This window comes from Pelmatolapia mariae, linkage group LG22 (assembly GCF_036321145.2).
Source record: "Pelmatolapia mariae isolate MD_Pm_ZW linkage group LG22, Pm_UMD_F_2, whole genome shotgun sequence".
Classification (NCBI taxonomy): Eukaryota; Metazoa; Chordata; class Actinopteri; order Cichliformes; family Cichlidae; genus Pelmatolapia; species Pelmatolapia mariae.
Window position 1 is genome coordinate 10,766,732 of NC_086245.2, and position 21,876 is coordinate 10,788,607.

The 21,876-nt window shown below is 42.6% G+C and overlaps 1 protein-coding gene across 11 annotated transcripts in view; it reads right to left on the reverse strand.

Moving 5' to 3' along the window:
• Nucleotides 1–7,950: 7,950 nt before the first annotated feature.
• LOC135932838 (MAP7 domain-containing protein 1-like) overlaps nt 7,951–21,876 on the reverse strand; it is a 52,712-nt gene continuing 38,786 nt past the window's right edge. For 3 of the 11 annotated variants that reach the window (XM_065470531.1, XM_065470534.1, XM_065470527.1), the window contains 11 exons: nt 20,954–21,079; nt 18,271–18,422; nt 17,236–17,378; nt 16,492–16,745; nt 15,215–15,527; nt 14,709–14,889; nt 11,077–11,181; nt 10,916–10,966; nt 10,768–10,822; nt 9,574–9,852; nt 7,951–8,579 (listed from right to left, as the gene is read on the reverse strand). In XM_065470531.1, the coding sequence (XP_065326603.1) occupies nt 8,569–8,579; nt 9,574–9,852; nt 10,768–10,822; nt 10,916–10,966; nt 11,077–11,181; nt 14,709–14,889; nt 15,215–15,527; nt 16,492–16,745; nt 17,236–17,378; nt 18,271–18,422; nt 20,954–21,079 (1,670 nt within the window). In that variant the 3' untranslated portion in view covers nt 7,951–8,568. The remainder of the gene's footprint in view (nt 8,580–9,573; nt 9,853–10,767; nt 10,823–10,915; nt 10,967–11,076; nt 11,182–14,708; nt 14,890–15,214; nt 15,528–16,491; nt 16,746–17,235; nt 17,379–18,270; nt 18,423–20,953; nt 21,080–21,876) is intronic. The other 8 variants (XM_065470537.1, XM_065470530.1, XM_065470535.1 and 5 more) reach the window with 6 other exon arrangements.

A 21,876-nucleotide genomic window follows, 5' to 3' on the forward strand; every position in this document is an offset into this window, starting at 1 on the left:
AGAAGAAAAGTGACTTAAAGGAAGAGGAGTTAATAATACAGCTTGTTTTAGACAAGGATTATGTTGAACTGTGAATCATGCAAAGCTACTCTAATAGAGTCCAAGAAAGGAAATACAGAGAGGGGGAAAAAAGGAAAAACAAAATAACAGTTCAGTAAACAAACAAAGTTTAAACACAGAAACACAATTTAAATAAGGATTATATCGCTGGTCTAACTGCGGTCTTATGAACTTCTGATCCTCAAAGCCAACTGTGTGTCTTTCGACATGCACAAAGAACCTGGTTTGAATTTTTACAGCTCAGTCTGGCACGCTGAGATCCCTTTACCCCTCGTTGACCTTCCACAAAGGTATGCAAACACGTCCTAATCACTGTCATTTTCCTTTGCAGCACAGGTGCTGGACATTTATATGTGTCAGACTTAAATTTAAACCTGACAAATCTCTGCTTCGGCCACAATGTGAGACCACACGACGCTCCTGTCTGTCACCGTCTGTTACGAGCTGTTTATGGTGTCGGTCGAGGTTTAAATTCCAAGGGACAGAGGACACCTTTGACCAGTGAGCTCATGAAATTCATGTAAAGTCAGTGAGATTATAGGGATTTGTTTACCCGCTGGAGCATTTGTGTCATTTTCCAAAACAGAGGAACTCAAGCAGCAGGAAAACTTAAAAACACACATGAAATCATTCATTTTAATTTTCTTACTTTTTCTTCACAAGAGGGTTAGTTTGTTTTTGTGCATCATACCAGAGACAACAGCAGGGGGTCTTCAATACATTTTAATTCATTCAGGCATGAAAAAATAAAGATGGAGAACGAAAAAGGGCTCACCTTGCAGCGAAGAGTGAAAGTGGCTTAAAACAGACAAGAGGGAGACATCTGTGTGTCCTTGCTTGAAGAAGAAACCTCAGTGAAACATGCACAGACTCCAACAACCTGTGACCGTCTGACAGCCACTTGGAGAAATCGCATCTGAATTATAAATAATTCATCATCTGAAAGAGTTTTCAAAAATGCTTTCTGCAGCTTGTGATGATTTTCACCCTCTGCCGGCACACATTAAATCTTCCTGCAGGGCCTGATGGTATGTTAAAACCTTGAAAAAAGGCAAATGTAATTGCACGTGTTGTTTTCAGTGAGCACACTTATGGATCAAATGGTCATCATCACATAAACATGATAATGATATCACTTTATTTTTCATGTGAAAGTTAAGTTGGGTGAGTCACTGAGCTGCAGATAGTAGATGACTTGTGTTTAAGGCTTTGCCTCCTGCCGGAGCAGCTAGTGGTCGTATTTTATCCCCCCGGGAGAAGCTGTCCGTCTTCTATCTCAGCTCACAGAGTGTTTGGGCCGTAAAGACATGGGTCTGTGTGGCACCGGAGATAACAAACTGACAGCGAGCATACAAACCTGGACAGACCGTGATGCTTTTCATATCACAGTCACCAAGTGGTTATGCAAAAATCAAACTGTCCTGGAGCATTAGGAGGAAAAGCATTTGCACATTATTATTATGACTCTATTCTCCGAGTTACATCCTATATTTAAATATTCCTGAGAAGTGCGTTGATGGACGCTTTATTTACCTAAAGGTGGAAATCTTGACAAAAATGAGCTTTAACAGGAGAAAGAGTTCACGGAAAGGCAGCAGCTCTGGGAGGCTGCACTCAGGCACGGTGTCACTTTGATATAAATGCTAGCATACTCATGTGTAGCAGCTATGAAGTGCATTATCAGTTTAAGACAAGAGTATCCCTTTCCTTCCTGAAAACAGTCACACTTAATGGAAGATTCACCGACAAAATTTATGACGAACAGCCTGAAATTTCTTCAGAAAATCAGCTTTTCCACATCCAGCCAATCTGCTGTTATTCAAATTTAAACGCTACTCTGATAAATCAGAGAAATTCCTCACCTTAACCAAAGATGAACTTCACTGTGTTATGGTGGACCACAACAGTCTTTCTCAGTGAGAAGGTTAAAAAAACAAAAAACAAAGACTCCGATGATAATCTCCTGTTATGAAATAAGCAATTGCTACACAACACTTCCTGTTAAATTATTTTGAAAACAAAAAATCTCATTTTCTATCCCTTTTCTATCTGCCAAAGCGTCCAGTAGGCTAGATTGAATCCAGTTGGTGAGCCATTTGTAGCTGCGTGTTCGCTGTTTGCAGAATTTATACCTGTGGGGGTTACATCGACATCAGGTTACGGCACAAGCTGCACCAAAGGCTTACAGTGTAGCTGTGACATAGATTTATCTGAGAAGTATAAATCCCATTATTATCAGTGATGACCCAATCCTAACACTAAAGCCTTGATTAAACTCTGCTGTGGACACAGACACAGACAGCTGGAGACACGATTAGTCATTATATTTCTGTTAAGTCTGTCAAGTCTACTTGAAGTCCGCCTCCTGGAGCACTCACAATTAGTCCATTGTAAGGGATCATTAAAGTGGCATAAAATGCATAAATTGATGTGGCTGTGTGATGACATCACGTAACACACAAAATGACCAATGTGGCGAGCACAAATGGACCATAATGGAGTCTCCGCTGATGATTGAAAAACCGGCAGACACACAGACATCTGCTCAGGCCCTCGCACTCGCCACCTGATTACAACATTTGCATCACTCAGGACCAAGTGGATCATAGTCGACTCACAAATACGGAAAATACCAGAAAGGCCGAACGCTAAACCTAGGTAGTCAGAATATGCAGTTTTCTGCTTTTGTTAATTTGTTCTCAATGCAGGGCTGCATGCTGTAGTGGCCCCCAGAGAATCCCAAGGCAATTAGGGAGCAAATAAAATAAGAATTCTAACTAATACAGATCAAAAACTATTTACATTCTTCAGGGTATTGGTCATGTTAGTGTACCAGCTATGACTGTGATCTCAAAGGGCTCTCTCGCTTTGGGCCTCCCTGTGTGGATAAATTATGCACATAAATGCACAGAATAGAATTCTGAATTGAAATGTGTAAAAAAGAAAATGTGGCTGGTAGTGTGAAGCACTTTGAGTGTTCACTAAGACTGAAAAGGTGGATGCCAGTCTATCCCATATCAACACCAGGAGTTTTAGTTTAAGACTTTAGCATAAAAAAGTTATTTAGTTTAATAGAAGCAACATTTTTCTCAGAGTCGATCTTCTTAATAACTCCAGAGCCCAGTGTGCGGCAGTTTTTTTAGCCATGCTTTGACTATCCACATCAGCATTTGCATCACTCCTTCCTCGTGCTTCTGCAGTGATGACACACCTTATCTGTGACTCTAGTCAAACACTGTGCCATTTTCTTTACTCTTACTCATGTTACCAGGTTGTAGCTGGGAGGGTTACGAGGTGAGGATGATCCAAGTCACTGACTCTGTTCTCCTCTTTTTTCCCTCAGTATTCACAGTTTCCTGTGCTTTTACCTACTGGTCTATCTTCATGTTGGTATTGTGACTTTATTCTATGCCCCTCTTTGCTATCTTTGTTTATTTATCTTTGTCTGGCTTTCTGTGATTTTACTTTCTGCCGTTCTTTAGACTACTTTCTGTTAGTGTCTGAAGCCATTTTCACTCATGAAAAGGACATACATCAGTATTTTTTGCATAGTTCCCCTTATTCATATGTAGCAAATAACAGGAAATAATCTATATATATATAGAAATTAGAAGGTACTGAGAGCAGAGGAGGAAGCACACGTGTCAAGTCTCACAGCGTTGGGCCTTTACGCTCTCAAACAGACCTCTGTCGGCTCTGCAGTGCATTAGTGAAAACAACTTTTTGACACTTTGTTTTTTCTCCCACTTTCTATTCATGCCTCTCATGTTTCCTACTGGTTTTATCTTTAAACCTGTTGGTTGGACTTCTGCTTTGTCTTCTTAGCAGTTCGATCTCCTTTAGTTGAAGGCCCTTTTGTTTTATTTGGGTCCTCGCCTTGGTAAAGTGTAAGAGGATAGCCCTGCCTCACCTTGGTATTGACTGAGTTCAAACCAGTTCAGTTTCATTTATACATCACCAATTCACAACAACAGTGGCCTCAAGGTAATTTATATTGTTAGGGAAGATCCTAAAATACTGGTGAAAGTGGGGAAGAAGAACTCTCTTTTAACAGGAAGAGACCTCCAGCAGAAGCAGGCTCAGGGAGGGGCAGACATCGGCCATGACCAGTTGGGAGGTCAGGGGAAAGAACAGAGAGAAATGAACATGGAGGATAAACAGATCATGGACAGGAGAAGAAAAAAAATGAAAGGTGTGCAATGGTGGCATTTTAAACACAACAGGAGTGGAGAGGAGGAAAGAGGAAAGGCAGGGGTTTTACACTGATCTGGGAACAGTTCAAGTTAAACGCAGGTAGGTTTTGCCTCTGCAAAAGTCTTTCTGCTGAAATCCTGTGTTAGTTTTCACCACTCCTCTCCCTTTGTGTAAAAGTTTACTGTCGCTCTAGTTCGCTGGAGTCCCAAAGCCTTAGAAAATGCTTTTCCAGACTGATGGATGTCAATGACTTTGTTTCTCATCTGTCTTTACAGATCGTGGGATGATGCTTTGCTTTTTCACACCACTGTCCCCCAAAAAATGATGGCTCTGAAACAACATGGAGTAAGAACGAACCAGTCTGTAGCGCAGCAGTCCCTGGTGCTGAACACACTGTATGCTGTATCTCCTGTTTTGCGATTAGGACACAGATTGTTTCTACCTTATTTCTGGCATTTACATATAATGAATTACATTTAAAATTTCCCCTTTGCTCAGACCGTTGGCTCAGGCTTGTAATATCTGTGTTACAGACTTTCAACAGCGGTTGATTCATCCAGTAGAAATTCATTCAGTGTTTAGAAATCCTAGCTTCAATCTGCTTCATCAGACATCACCACCAATAAGTAAACAACTTAATCCCCCAATGAGGCCGACAGTAAAACACAAAGAACTACGAGTTGCACTAAACAGAGTCCCGTTAATCACAGTCGTTTGTATGCAGGGCTGTGTTATCTGGTGAATAATCTTTCTAATTATAAAATCATGACCAGGCCAGAGCAGACAGAGTGTCCTCGCCCTCATTCTCTGTACAGATTCACATCTCTGTGCCAAATGACAGTGTGGTCACAGCGTAACAAGGTCCAGTGTGTTTACTTAGACATTTGATACATCGACAGACGGACTGTGACCCAAACTGTACGACTGCTGCAGGAATAAGGGTGCTGTTTGAGAACAAAGTTGCCTAAACTGCAGCCACAAGGTCTCTAATATTTGGTTGCTATAGTGCATTATAGCAGGTGGGCAGCAAGCCTCATGTGAACAGCTTTGATCCTGTGGCTGGTCTACACCTCAGAGCCGTCTGTGGCCACTTCTCCCTTCTGTGCAACCTGAAGCCACAGCCAAACAAATGGGCTGCTACTGAACACCCACTCTGTTAACGCCTCCTTCTTTACAGTATGAAAATCCAGTTTTCCCAGAGACCTGACTGAGAAAGGTCTGCTGGCTATCAAATTAAAGCACAAAGGGTAAAACGCTACTCCAAAAAAAAAAAAAAAAAGCCTTGAATTCATTCCAGGACTTTTAGAAAGCCTAGTGGATTTGTTTGGATCCTAAAATAATTCAGGACTGATAAATATTTCAGGTGCAGACATTAGTTTTATCTTTTACCTCTGTTTGGGTTCTCTGACTTTTTACAGCCAGGGGGGAAATCTTCCAAGGACTTTCTGATCATTTTAAAAGTATTTGAACCGGTTTGGGTTTAACATCACCTGACACAGAGGACTGAATCACATATTTCTCTGTAGTTTCTCTGTAGTTGCCAGCGGTGCAGCACCTTTATTGCGCTTTGCGGACTGATCACGTGACATATCACATATCAGAATTTTTATTAGCTGAAGGAGAACACGGGAGGAGATAACAAACACGATATACTTTATGTCCAAAAGCTCTTTTAGCTCTTTCTATCCTGCAAAAAATGAAGAAAATTGTGGCAGGGGTGTTGTCTTTGGCTCCCCTGCAGGGGAGGGGTGGTGCAGAGGACTCAAGGGGCACAGTGCCCGGGAGGTGGATGGAGCAGGTGGAGATATTTACTCTAATGAGGGTTTTTCCTTCTTTTAGTGATGGGGGGGAGTCAGCTGGAGAGCTGAGGAACATTAGTGTCAGACTTAAAAGCACTGTATACACTATAATAAACAAGAAAATGAATCAAATGTATCAGAGAAGCTGCATACAGTAAGTCTAGTTTCTCAAGTTTAAGATGTGCATCTGAGTCAATGTTTGTGTTCAGAAGAATTAGTCTGTGACAACACACTTAACCAGAATTGGTCCCCACGGATGTCTTTCCTTGACTAACAAAAGCAGCCAGATCTAGCCATCTGAGAAAAACATAGATAATTAACACCTCACATTTCAAAAAAATACATTTTTACTATGATACTGGTGATTTTTTTCCTTTTGAGGACAAGGTCAAACCCAGAGATGGATTTTAGACTTAGAAGAAAAAGCCTCTGATGATGATGATGATAATGACAGAATCATCACAGTTGTGGTTCAGGGTCAATGCTGCCCCCTTCTGGAGCTGAATGTGAATCACCACCAAACTGTATTTACCACAGTCTGCTGGGTCTTCTATCTAAATTCGTGAATCTTGTGCCATATGAAGACATCTCTACCAGTAACAGATGCTGAAAAGGTGAAAACTGGAGGATAAAATTTCACCAAAATGCACTAAACAAATGTGTGATGGTTCAAATTCCTCACTCAGACCTTCTTCTTCACCTTTAAGTCAGTGGCTGGGGTCACAGTGACGTTTGCTGTGTAATCACCCCTGCGCTGTATTTGAGTTCTTACTCAGTCTTTTGTTTTAATTTCTTCTCCTGCCTTCTGTGTTATCATTTTTAGACTTCATATCTGTGTTGGTTATTTGCCTTTTGAGTATTTCCTGTTTTAGTTGGAACTGAAATGTGTCATATTTTAGTATGTTAGTCCTCTCCATAGTGGAGGGGGTTTGTGCTTTAGTGATCCCAGGAGTTATGTTGTCTCGGACAATTTGCCTCTGGTCACAGGTCCTGGGTGAGGAGCCAGATTCAGATGGTCCTGTTCAAGAGGAAATCTTGGATCCAAGTGATCTCACCTGGAGCAGGAACACTGGAGCCCCACCCTGTAGCCTGGCCTGGTGGAGAAAAAGTGCTCATTGCCTGAATAAGCTACGTGTCCACCCTCCAGTCTTCCCATCACCTCCTGAAGGAACCAAAAATGGGTCTGGAGGTGCTGTTAGGATGGAGCAGCGGTCGAAGGGGAGTTCCTTAGCAGTCTGATTCCTTGCTGACTTTCAGTTCATGTTGGTCTTTCAGACTCCGGCTTATCAGCTTCTAATAAAGCTACATTTCAAAAGAGCCAAACATTCACGCCACTTAATCGAACATGCATGTGGGACTGTGGGAGAACAGTTTTGATTTCTTCATCCATATTTACAGGTTTCACTGAAAGGATCCAGGATCATCTCATCACTGCAGGTTTTTCTTTGGCCTCTCTGTAAGCAAATCTAATTTCTCTCAGCTCTCTGCAACTCTAACTCTCCATGCAGTTGCAGTCCAAGTCTCTGGGTGTTAACTGCCCAGTTGTCAGCTTAGAAAGGATGCTATCTTGCTCTCCTCACTACTGTTTATAGCTCATATTATTTATGTCTTGAAAATAAAATCCATGTGCGATGACAGAAGATAACAAATTGTATTAGTCCTGTCACTTAAAGAACATAAAAATAGTAAAACCCAAACCTATGGAAGGCTGTCTCTACCATAAGTGAGCATTTTTAAACAAATGATAAAGTCATTGCATAGGTTTTCCCTTCCACTTGCTCTAGAAAGAAAGATAAAAAAGTTAAGTTCAAGTCCAGTGTGGTGAGGGTTGTAAATGTCTGTTAGACGAGCTTTTGTGTATCGCCGACAGACGCACACAAACACACGGAGACCTCGCTCCCTTTCATAAAGCTTTATTTCACAGATCCCCCGTAACAGGAGGCCGAGGCAGCCGGGCTCATTATTCATTTACATACACTGTGGCCAGTCCTTACCGATGCTCCCCGTGTTAAATAACTCAATAATTCAAGACAAAAACAGCAAAACACACACGCACACACACAATGCTCAACTTAAGGTAACAATAACAATATCATAGCGACGGTAATAATAACAACCATTGTCAAATATTATGTATTTCCAGGATTTTATACTGTATTTTCTAAAATTTGTTACACAGTCAGTCATCTTTAAGGTGCACCATAAAATCTGCATGTGACGTTTCGGTAAAACTTGACAAAAATGCTGCACCATAACACGCGGTGAAGACAGAGAATACTTAAGCTTTTTATGTTTTTTTAAATGTTTCAGATGAGTTTGTTTTGTTTTTGTTTTTTTCCAGCCAGCTCTGCTCCTCCTTGCTGTCCCTCCGCTGTGGATACCGTGGATGTGGATTCAGCGCAGGTGAACGCTGGTTGTTTTGTTTGGCACGCTGTTTTATAAGCCGCTGTGGTGTGGCATGAATCTCATAGCTCAAGCAGAGACGAAAGGCGCGTCTTCGTGGGTGTGTGGCGACTCACAGGACCTCTGCGGAGGAGGAAAAGAACAAAACCAGAAGCCTGAGTGTGAGTATCGTTCGTTTTATGTTTAATATGTTCGGTGAAAATGAGACTCGTGTTATATTGAAGGGTGCCAGATTGATTTCGGATGAGGGGACAAGTTTTCAAAGATTGAAAAATAGGTTTTAGGTCCTAAATCCCATCGCAGCTGGGATTCTGTTCTGCCATGATCGATCACTGGAGCTTAATCGTCAAATTAATGAATTTCTCTATCTCAATAAATCATGGTCAGTCCTCCAAATGATCTCTGCTTATTGAAATCTTCATTAGTGCCACTGAAGTCGCCCGAGACTGAGCTATTGCTGCAGCCTTGCACGTTCATCTCTGACTTGATCGTTCTTGGTGGAAACCTGGCTGAACAGAGGTGCTGAGATGATGTGCTCCAGCCTGCACTAATCCCAGCACCTCTGGCCCTGTGGCAGGTATCAGCAGGACGATGCCCCCTAAAGGAGCCTAACTAAGACACACCCACTCCACACTGCTGAGGCAGCAGAGCTCCCTCTTCCTCAACCTTGCTTGCTTCAGGAAATCATTCCTACTGTTCTCCATATAACTGAACAATAACTCTTCTTTCTGTGACAGGTGAACTCACCCTTCACACATATTTCTGTGCAGCTGCTTCTTAGATTTATGTGTAAATATGCTTTATTAATGCCATTTGAATGATTCTCTTGCCCAACCTCAGTCTTCTTTTTTACTCTTCTTTAACTTAACCTCAATTTAATTTCCTTTTTTTTTTAATCATTGTTTCATATTGAAAATAAAACTCACAGTATAAGGAACTGATTTATAAAAGTAAACCTACTCCTGCAATAATAACACAGTGTTGTTAGGCAGATACAGAATTGTAGTCTTGTTGCACTAGCATGCTAGTGATTACCATATGATTTAGAGTAGATGGGCAGGACTGATAAGAAGCCACCCTGTTGCTCACATTCCTGTTTGATGTTGTGTTTCTGTACCTGCGACATGCTGAGGCTTCATGGGGCCTGTTTTCATCAAGAAGGGCTCTCCTCCCTCGAACGCCATGATCGGCTCACTCACCAGCCCGCTCTGCTGCTGGCTGGGGTTACCGCTGCCGCCACTGTTGTTCAGTTGAATGATCTCCTCGAAGTCAGTGCCGTTGGCTGAGACGCCGTTTTGGTGCACGGAGGGCTGGACGCCGTTTACAACAACAGGGCTGGAAACATTTTGTGCTGGGTTGAGCACCGATGCACCGGGGGCCTGCAGGTTTCCAGGAGCTGCAGAGAAATTAGTGGACAAGTAAAGGACATTAATAACCTTTTCAGATGTTTACAGAATCAGTCTAACATTTGGACACATCTACTTATTAAATGCAGCCTTTTCTTTAATATTCTTTAGTCTCTGTCATATGTAAACTGTTAAAATAGCCAAGATCTACCAAAATCTCAAATAACAAGATTATTGTATGTGCAGCTAATCGCTTTGAGACAAAACTTCAGGCTTTGCATTAAGAGGTCAAGTTTAGAGAAGGTTTAATTTCTACTTTTGGCTCTTTATGATTTCTTTAGGTCAGTAAAAGTAGTCTTCCCTAATGATCCAGTTAGGTTGGACATACTGGTGGACATACCGCCCACAAAACATTTATGCTCATGCCTGAGGTGTCACAGCTTAGAGAAAAGTTCAGTCCTGGAACAGGAAGGGAAGAAGCTGATGCAGGAAACAGATACCGGAGGTTTTATCAAAGTTTTCCACAGAAAATGTCATGTTTCCTATCTGCAGGAATCTCCTTCAGGGAAATCTGCCAATCTCTGTGTTTTGTGTCCGGTTAGAACAAAGAGGAGGTACACGACAAGCCGAAACAACAGCACACCCTCCCGTGTCACAACAGAAGGAATAAACTGCCTTTTTATAAGGTCATCTCAGGTTTCACCACACTAACAAACTGTGGTGGCATGCACTAGTATTATATTAGCACTCCATTGTCTGGTGGAACCTCAAAGCCAAAGAAAGAATGCCCATTTATTATATACAGTATATTTCCTGGGTTAGTAATAGACCTTTGGGTTGGAAAAGCCCCAGGTGACAATCTCACAAAGGTGGATATAATCTTTGAAAAAGCCAAAGTAAAAACGTGAATGAGTACACGTGTTCTTTTGTGACTGATTTAAAGGTTGACGAGGGGTGACGGTTACCTTTACTCGGCTCTGCGTCCTTTCCGTTGACCTGAGGAGACGCTTTGACATCCTTCTGTGATTGCAAAGAGCAGAACAAGACTCGTGTTATTCCACAAAGACGAGCAAGTGTTCAGTCTGGAGCCTGTTTCGAATGAATCACACCGACCTTATCTCCCGCATCGCTCTTCCGAGTCCTCTTCATGATCTCCTCGAGGCGCTGTGCAGATCAGACAGAGAGATCAGTGCTCTTGTTTTTCAGCTCGACTGTGAACTGTCTGTGACTTTCTGAACTCTCTACAGATGATATTTTTCTCTCTTTGGCCTCACCTTCTTCCTCTCCAGGCGCTCCTGCTCTTCTTTCTGGAAGTGCTTCTCCCTCTCTATGCGCTGACGCTCGGCCTCCTCGCGGGCTTTTGCTTCAGCTTCCTCCCTCTGAAATAAAGAAGATACAAATATGAAGTAAACGTTTTTCACAGTAAAACTAAAAAAAAGAAGAAGTGTCCCTCCTGCTCTAAATCTTACCAAGTAAAAGTTAAAGGTGACCGAGGGTTCAAAAGGGAACGGGTTATTAGCCTAACACTGTCCACACAGCTTTACAACATATTATAGGTACTGTAAAGATAGATTTAATAGGAAAACTTTAGTTTAAATGTACCAAATAAAGTAACATACAGGTAGAAATAAAAGAGAGGCTATATATGAAACATATTTTCTTGTATTTACAAAACAATGCACTATGACTTTTAGATGTGACTACAGCTGGAATAAGCTTGGATAATACGGCTGTAGTTTGGGGAGGGCCTCAGAGAGGACTGGCAGTGCCTACTGGGCCAGTAAGATCCCCACTTTCTGAAGACAGCCATGAGAAAGGACATTTTCAAAGCAAATACCGAGAGCAGGTAATGCAACATAATAATCTATCCATTCTCTTCCGCTTATCCTTTTTAAAGTCGCGGAGGGGGATGGAGCCTATCCCAGCTGTGTTAGGGCGAGAGCCAGGGTACAGCCTGAACAGGTCTCCAGTCTGTCACACAACAACCATTCATACTCACACCTATGGGCAATTTAGGGTTTCCAATTAACCTAACCCCACTAAGTGCATGTCTTGGAGAAAAGCCAGAGTACCCAGAGAGAACCCACACAAACTCCACACAAACTCACGCCAGCCTGATGGTGGACCTGAACTCAGACATTTTTGCTGTGAGGCAACAGTGCTAACCACCGTGCCACCATGCAACACAATAAAAATAGCAAATTAAATAAGCAAACAAGCTCATTTGCGCTATGAAAGCTGCGGTTTATCTGGGTGATTGTGGCTGTAACAAAGCTGTTTTTAAACCCTGCTCTTCAGCACTTTGAGGCTTTCATCTAGAAGAAAGAAACTCCCTCTGCAAAGGCTGTGAGCTGTCAAATAATATTAAACCAGCCACCTGTTGTATATGTAGACAATTAAAAAAAGAAATAAAAAAGCTTCTTTGAGCATGACAGATAACGCTTGAGGCCCTTTCTTGCACACACCTTTACATTTTGCTAAAATATTTCAGTTTTGAGTCAATAATTGCTTCGAAAATATTTATGAGACTGACTTCTTTTCACCATCTGACCCTTGTCATGTGTGCTGCAATCAGCAATCATATGTTGAGCGTTAGATGGGGCTCCTTACACCATTAATGCAACTGAAACCAACTGACCACCAGGGGGCAGCACCTGCTCAGCGTGGTCTGCAGGTCTGCAGCCTTCAGGCCTGGCCTCATATTATTTAACCCCCATTACATACTTGACTGGATATTTAAACACACAGATGTTTAAAATCCAGCAGTGAAAACAACACAAGGTGTCGTGAGGTGCAGCCAGCTGTTTTTAAAATCTTGCCTGCATCTTCCCCAAGCCCTGCGCATTTTCAGAGCATTTAGCTGAACACTTGAGCGAAATGACCTCTAAAAAAATATGAGGCCACTCCACTGTGAAGCAAGCTCGCTGTCAGGGTGGAACAATGGCCTGATTGAGAGGAGCAGGGGAGTCGAGACGAGCTGAGTGCTTCAGGCATGGCGCGCACTGACGCTGCTTATCCAGAGCCGAGCGACCGAGACAGAGGCAGCACAGGCCCGTCGCTATCCTGCACCATCACAATGGCTCCCTCATCACCATTATGGAGGTCACCAGCTGGCATGTGCCCACAGCAGACAAGGGCCCTCTGACTATTAGTGCTCATGAGTGACAGCAGCACATACTCATACTCTTTAATCTGCCCAGATGCCAGACAGTCACAGAGGCTGATGTTTGGGCTCACATGCAGCACAGTTTCCTGCACATTAATCTGCCCAGATGGTAAATGGGCTTACTGCATGTGGGGATCACTGGGATTCATGGTGGTTAATGGAAAATTAAAGTGGGGTTTCACAGCAAAGGGTATTTACAGTTAATGGGAGTTGATGATCTGTCAAGAACGGGTGTCTGATTCTCACTGGATTACCACAAACACGCCGAAGGGGTTAAAGGATAATTCTGGTTTATTTCAATGAACTGTATTTCCCACTAATGTGGCCACTGTAGCTCTGTGGGTCACTCTGGATGTATACTATAAAAATCTGACTTTTCAATGCTGATGTTTCAGAACATTAAGCCCAAGCCCGTAGAAGCTCGTTTCAACCAGTGATCTCAAAATTTCAACTTTCTACGTCACACTTCTGAGAAAATAACTCGAAACTGACACAATAACTTGAAATTTTGAGTTATTACTTCAAAAATTTGGAACAATAACCCAAAACTTTTGGAAACAGGCTTCCATACATCCAGTAGACTTCCATACTTTCCCCTTTGACTTTTCTCAGTAATTATGCCTCTGAGCATTTAAATTTAGGGAGAGAAGAGCTCTCAATCAGACAGCACAGCACTGAGATTTTTAAATTTATTGCTTTATTCCTCTTTGATCAGCTTCTAAGTTTCTCTTTTTGCACTGTGATGCTTATTTCCACATGAACACCCCACCTAACACTTTATTTTTTGCCCATCATGTTAAAGCTTTGTTCTGCACTAACTCGCACATCCCTGCCTTCTCTCCTCATGTCCTCTGGCTTTTTCCTTTTTCATTAAGTTGCACCTTCTCATTTCCTTTGCCCTACAGCCTGTGACCTGAAAATCAATCTCAGAAAGGATGTCTTGAAATCCTTGAATGTATGTGGAGGACAGAGGGGAGAAGAGGCTTGCAGGAGGAGCCATAATCGAGGATGCACAAGTGGATCCTTTGCACCCTTCAAAGTATGAAGAAACAGCTGAATGCTGAAGGCAGACAACCTCAATAGGAGTGGTAAACTTTGGCCCATGTGTGCATTTTCATCATATCATGGTTATCATTTTGAAAACAAACCAGCAGAGATGAGGAAGAGATGAGGCTTCAGAAAGGCTCTAAACTAAAAGTAGCATCAAAAATGTTTTAAGTGATGAAACTGCACAGTCATTGCAGAGGAAATCACGAGTTGGGGAGGCCATTCAGAAAAACGTTTCATCCAAGTTAGTTGGTGAATTGTTTTTTCCTGCCAAAAGGTTAGCCACAAGATCAAAGATCTTCTTTTCAGTAGAAATTACCCACACAGCCAATTTGCTGCCATGTTCAGGTTTGAAGAAATGTTCTCAAGGACCAAAATTAGTTTGTGTTATTTATGAAAAAGGCTGTAAAACTGTAATCAGAATAAATTATTTTGTTGGACTAAGCGGTGCGATGGAAGGCAACTCGAATCATTGTTGCCCTCCTGAAGCCTTTGTGTGGACCAGATGAAATGTACTGAAGCATATTTGTACCAGAATCTATTAATTTTTTTACTGACTTAGCTCGAAGCCCCGGGCTAAACCATCATTAAACCCTCATTCACCACTACCTCCTGGACTCACATATGCACTGGTCTTATTCAAGTTGGAATGACTTAATCTGCAGCGTCTTAATAACTCCTGTCATCACCCACCTGTCTCTGCAGCCTCTCATTCTCCTCCTGCTCGACCTTCGCTCTCTCCTGCGCCTCCTTCTCCTCCTGAGCTCTCCTGGCTTCGTCTCTCAGGCGCTGCTGCTCGGCCATGAAGCGAGCCTCCTCCTCCCTGCGCTTCCTCTCCTCTGCCTCCCGGGCCCTTGCCTCCTCCTGCAAGATCCTGAGGAGAAGTTTCTGCATTCACATCAGCAGTCTGTGGTGCCCTCTCCTAAATAATATCTTTTTTTGAACGTGTGCCTGAGATGATGCATTTTATTATGTTGTAGGTTTGCTGATTATTCACTGTAACTGTGTTGCTTTAATGTTTTGTTTACTAGTGAGTTAGTGAGTGTTTATTTGGGTTTAGATCGCAACACAATGTTAGGTGTTTATCCAAAATCTCTACAGTTTTCCACTGCCTTACAAACTCAGAAAAACATGGCCTGTCGTGCATTGTGTTATCATATTTTATGAGGCACACAGTCCGTGTGGACAGCAGGTCTCACTTCTTCTTTTGCTCCTGTTCCAGACGCTCCTGCTCCTCTCTCTCCCGTTGTTCTCGGGCTTGTCTGCGTTTCTCTGCGAGGACCCGAGCGGCCTCCTCTGGGTCGTTAGTGCCTGCCGACGGCCTGCTGCTGGCCGGCGCGGCCGGGGTGGAGGCGGCAGCAGGTGCAGGAGAAGGAGCGGGATTGCTGACGCTGGTCGCCGCAGGTTCTACGCTCGGTACAGTTGGAGACGCTGCTGATACGACCGGCGGGCCGGGAGAAAGAGGAGTGGCCGGTGCGGAGGACACCACGATGGCAGGGACGTTACCCGGGGCTGATAGAGAGGCGAGAAAGAGACGTTTTAACAGCAAGGTCTGATTTAGCATTTAATCAATTTTAAAGCTTCCACTGTTATAAAGGAAGCCACACAGCGCAGATCACAGCGAAAGCGTGAAAAGACATTTTGTCAGACACCATGAGCGAGCACGTCAATCACGGCTCACCGCTTTCCTCCTCTTTAAACAAAAGAGCAGCTTCAACATGACGGCGTACTGACAGTCCTCTCCAGACATTTTCTAGATCTATCGTTGTTTCTGTGATTTACACACATCTTATTTGTCACCACAAAGCTGATTCACATTCTATCACAAAACTAAAGCTGAATTTAAAGATGGCTGCATGTTTTAGCTCCTGTTTTCTTTATCGCTTTCACTGAATAGATGCAATCGGGAATGAAGGAATTATAGATTTGCCTGCAAATTGAACATGACTTGGATGCTTCTATCAGAAATGCATGTTGAAACTTCTTATTAACATCCTCCTGGATGCAGGCTTGAGCATTTGATTTCGACAGGACATCGGTGAACACTCTAGGGTGAGGATTGTGGTTTTATTTTTGCCCGCTGGAAAGCAAAAGTCCTAAAAAGTCTGTTTGGTCCAGTTAACTAAAAATATATTTTTTTAAAAAACAAGCAGTGAATAGATCACCTGTTACATACTGTATGTCAAGAAGTTATAGAACCAGATATTACAGATATGAATTATTAGTTTTCTGCTGCACGTTTCACGGAAGAGTCACAAAACTGTCATTAAATTAATCGTGAAGTTCAGTTCCTGATGCATTCAGGTCACTGTAAGCTGAGCTTTCGCAGAGTAACCAGCACACACACACACACACACACACACACACACACACACACACACACACACACACACACACACTGATTACTGCTTGGTGAATGTCAGCCAAAACCTCCAGGTCACCTTGAAGCCACAGACATCATCAGTGTGATACCCACACTCACTCTTTTTCTCCTCTGAAGTGTCGGGCTGCTGGGGTTCGTGGCCCGTTTCCACGGTGACAGCAGAAACCGCCTGGGGCTGCACTCTGGCAGGCGTCTGGGCCCGTTTCGGTCGGGTCTTGATGCCGGGAGGAGGAGGCGTTTTCTTGCCTGAGGGGGTCTTCCCGGCACCTGTTGCTGGCACCAGCGGGGACAGGGGGCGACTTTTGGGGGCGGCAGGTGACGGAGGTCTGTTTTTGGGCCTCGGGGTGCTGAGGAGCAGACAGGAGGTGAAATATGAGCAGGAGAACGAGTACCAGAGATGAGAGAGAGGGGGGGAAATGACATTTCAGATCAGTGCAGGAAAAGGTAAAAAGGTTCCCAGCGCGCAACATAAAAAACCAAAACTAGGTCATGTGGAAGTTGTGAGTGACTCGATGTGAAACTCCACATTCAGCCGTCATGAATCTCTGCAGGGAGCCGTCATTTCCTCCTGTGCATCATTCAGGAGGAAAACCCGATTCTGTCTGAGAACTCCAACTCTCACTCTAACAGACCTGCTGCTAGAGTCCAGCAGCGTCTCTTTTAAACGTTAGGTTACTCCACCTTCGACCATCTGCCACACATTAATCTCCAAGGCTAAAGCAGTCTATCTCCCAGCTTTTCACCTAAATTAACACAGAGTTAATTAACCATTTGCTTAATAAACCACAGTTTTTGGACATATTTATCTGATGTAAAGCAGGTAATCTGCTGCGATACCTGGTCTCTGGCCTGGATCTCTGGATCATGGTCGTAGGCGATGCCGTCTGTCTTTTCTTCTGCACTTTCTCTTTTGTGAGAGCGCTCTTCTCTTTTTCATTTTCTCGCTCTTTGTCCTTCTTCTCTTTCTTCTTTTTATCCACCTTCAAGGAAGAGATGAGACAAATAACCAGTTTTTACCTTATTGTATAATCGTGTAATTTAAAGCCTGCTGTAGCTGGAAAATGAAACCCAGTTCATTATAGCTGCAGTCTTCTGAATTTTATTAGGTATAATACTTTTCATAAGGTTTGTGTGTGATTCATGCTGTGTGCTGTAGAAAGACTCAACAATAGACGCAGTCACCTTTTTCCAATTTGCTTTCCCCTGTTTGGGTTTGTTCGTTATTTGTTAAGTTGGATTTGTTATTCAAGGTTTTCTCTGCACGTAATTTTTGGCACCATCCAGTGATGTTTTTATAAAAGGAAGTTTTGTTATTTCTGGGCTTCATTTACCATCCATGTTCATCGAATTACCTCAATCACCTCCTGGAAAAAAATGTCTCATTAGCTATTGTTTTTATGGCATTAACTGGAGCTTTAAAATTAATTTTACTCCACTGAAAACTAACTAAAACTTTTACTACTCTGTGTACTCGGTACAAGCTAATTTAGCTTCTCCCCCTTTAAGCCAACTGCCTTCTGACTGGCTGCCCCACACAAGTAGAAGGTTTAAGCAGATGGTGGGTGTGGCCTCTATGGCTGAGATGACCATAATAGAGCTATCACTCCTCTAAGACATCATTCGAATCCTAGAGTGGAAAATTCTGTCTGAAGATTACTTGATGACTAGTGACCTCTGACCTGATCTGACATTTTCTTCCGTTATGACGGTTTTGTTACGATGAACAACACACAACAATTTTTTATATGAAGTATTGATTAGAATATGATCAGTCCTGATACAGATTTCTGTTACCATAGCAGGATATCAGGGCTACTTAGTGAAAATGATAATATACTCAAAAACTGTTTAATCCTAATCACGCGCTCCTACCGGGGTGGAGTTTCGTCGGCGTTGGCGCTGGGTGATGTCCGGCGTGCTGGCTGAGGAGACCCTCCAGCGCTCTGCGGTGTTCTGGTGCGGGTGATGATGGGAGCAGGCGTTCAGCGGGCTGGCCGAGGCTGAACGGGAGCAGTGGTGAGAGTCTGAGTGACAAACAAACATGCAGAGAGCGGCAGCAGGGCCGAGGTCACACACACATACAAACACACACCATGCAGGGTGGTAAAAACCCCACGGCGAGGCCACACGGCGAACACGACATGCTGCGGGATAATGACTCAAACCCTGCTGACTGACAAAGTGACGGCAGCCGAGCTGAAGGTGACGGATTGATCACACTCAAAACACAATCAAATTTTATTGCTTTCTATTGTAGCTTTATATTTAATTAAAGCATCTTTGCACTTTATAAGACGACACTAACTCAAGCTACATTTCACCTCATCAACGTTGAATATGAGTTTTACTTAAAAATAGAACAAAATTCTGAAAAAGTAATAGAAATGCACAGATGATGAAGGTCATGCCTTAAAGCTCATGTCTTCCAGAAGGTTTTGGACAATGACACATGTTTGGTAATTTTGCATCTGTATGCCAAGTCAGTGGACTTTAAATCAACCAACCCAGATGTGAGCCAAGTGCAGACTTTCAGCTTTAATTAAAGAAATTTAATAAAACTAAGTGTCAAGCAATTAAATCCATTTTTATAAGTAGTCCTTCATTTCCAGAGGTTCAAAAGTAAGTAGAAAAACTCACTTATGTTTAAATAGAAGGATCATATCCTGGTTGTTTGACTTTGGTGGTATACAGAGGGGAAATTACAAACTGTCTTTGTCCAAAAACCTGTGGACCAAACTGTGTGAAAAGCTCCAGAAAGAAAACAATAAATGTCAGGTTCAGATTACAGAATATATCTTTTCTGTCACTGTGTCAGATTAGGTGAATGTTACATCATAAATTAATGTTGATCTCCAACCAATCATAGCTTGGCTCTGATGTCATGTTACTGGGTAGAAAAACAAAGGGACAAACAAACGAAATAAACAACTATGCAACAAGTGACTGATACTGGCAGTCAAAAAGATATCGCAAGAGAGGCAAGTTTGCTTTTTACTTCACTTTGTTTAAGTACCTACTTACAAAACTATTACTATCTCTTACGTTAATGGGTTGGTTTTTAACAGGTCTTTTATCTATGAAAAGGCTGCTTTTAGTATTTTTCTTTTGCCCCCAGAGCCTTCTTTACAGCATACCTCTCGTTCTCAATCTAACAAAATGATTATTTGAATCTCATAGGAATTATCTAAAAGATCTATAAAAAGTTGTTATGTTAACTTCTTTTTACTGAGAAGTATTAGAATAGATCTCTCTAAAATAAATTTGTTCTATTTATTTTTTTATTTTAATATCATGAACTACTGTATAGTAACATCTGTGGTGTTATGGGTCAATTTGACCCATGTTTTCAATTCCAAGCATAGCTCGTTTTCATATCAAATCAGATTATGTAATATTTGCCTGGATTGCTGGACATGTATCACCATAAGGAGCATTTTCCTTGGGGCAAAATCTTCACCCACTGTCACCTCAGGCTCTGGGTTGACCTTCCGTGAAATGAGCTGCCCACATCTCTCCCATACATCCCTGATGGGAGCAAGCTCATCAGATAGTGCTCTAGTATCTCTGTTGTAAAATCTGCTGATATTATTCAAAAGTCTGAAGTGACATTGTTGCCTGGAAAATAGTTCTGCCTGTCGATGTGTCCCAGAGACTGTCAGTGGTCTTGTTGCTTGCTGTGTTCACTCCAGCACCGTCATTCCAAATGTGTCATGGACTGCTTACATCCATGACAACAGTACAAGGCCTCCAAGAGATGTTACCACTTTCGGATTTGTATGTTTCGGCAGGAGCAGCTTCAACACCCGTGACCTCCTCATCAAAGTTGTAGCATTGTCCTCTGGTTGATAGTTATATCGTCCTCCTCCTCCTCAGAAAGAGGGTCATCCATATTGCTGTGCTGTTCTGGTTCCGCTGAGGCTTACCCACATGACCAACTACACAAAACATTATGCCACATTTAATCTTTATAGTTAGTTCTTCACGTCGTAACAGCTCTAAGGAGGGTGAGCTTTTTTAAAATTATCCATCCGTCCTGTTTGTTGCTTCTGGACTTTTGATGGAACTTTAATGTGTTGGATTACTACCAGTTTGTTCTGAATGCTGCCTCCCTGGGTCTCTGCATTCGGGTCCACACTTCCTCACACTCCACGCTATGGCAAGGATTAAAAAAATCTAACAGCTTTGTGTTTTGTTGGCACTGGTTGACATGAAGGGATTTACGACCTCATCATCGTTCATTTTTCTGTCTGTATCATTCAGATAGAGAAGTTTTTGTGATGATATTGTGTAGCCTGAACCCGGCATAAATGTACCATGTAGTAAGACTGACTCTCAAACCAAGGCAGAGCTTAGGACAAACATACCACACGGTCCACAAAGGATAAAAAGAACGGGGGAAGATTAGGATGTTAGTCCATTTTGTTTGATTCACAGCAAACAAACTCTTTCCCTTTTATGAAAGGAATGAAAAAAATCACTACAGACAATAAGACGTGTGTGCACAGAAGCAGAGGTTAAGCAGAGTAAGGGTAGAAAGGTATAGCAGGTGTCTTACACTCACGAGAGTCGCTGTTGTTGAGGAGGGTGGCGGCGCTGCGACTGCGGGCCAGGAAGGACAGCGTCGGCGTCATGAGCCGCTCCACGATCCGACTCTCCCACGGGCTGAGGCGCAGGCTGCGGGCTGACACAAGAGGGCGCTGTCAGTGTCGAGTTAGTGTTACAGCAGATACTCCTCTTACACACTAAAAAACCTGTCACTTTACACTTTCACGCACACTCACACACCCTCTCTACATCCGATGCAGAGTGGAGTTTTTACGCTGCATTCGTGTGCTGCTGAAAACCTCACGAAAACACACACATGAAGCCGGATGAGGAAATGTTACCTGGTTATGATGTAAACACTTGTAAATAAACACCTTCATCGTGTGTTTATTTAGCCAGACAAACCTTCAGACCGTCAATATGTTTGTGTCTTCAGGGTTTGAATTCTCAGACAGGAATAAAATGCAGATTAGTCCACAGGATTTTACACGAGTTTCCACCTGCACCTGAATGCACGCTCAGCTACGGAAACATTTCTGGGAAGCATCAACGCTCACTGGTTGATTCGAATGTCAGCAGGTGGAACCAAGAAATTAAATATGATTAAAATTCAATTTTTATTTGATTTATAAATACTTTATTCCAAATCGCTTTGTACAATAAAATCTGTTCTTTTTGTTGGGGTTTGGTTCCCAGTATCCTGTGAGTCAAAAGCTCTGTATGATATCAAACAGGCATATTATTTACACGATCACCTGCACACACCTATGAGCGAGTGCAGAAGCCCCACCCACCTGCTGTTCAAACCTTTGGTTTGCAACAGGCAGCCAATCAAAGAAAGTTCTCCAAAGAGTAGATAATAATGGATAAACTGGAGGCCTAAGACAAGAATTAATATATGATTTAAAGGTGAAAACTTCAACAGGAGGAAAT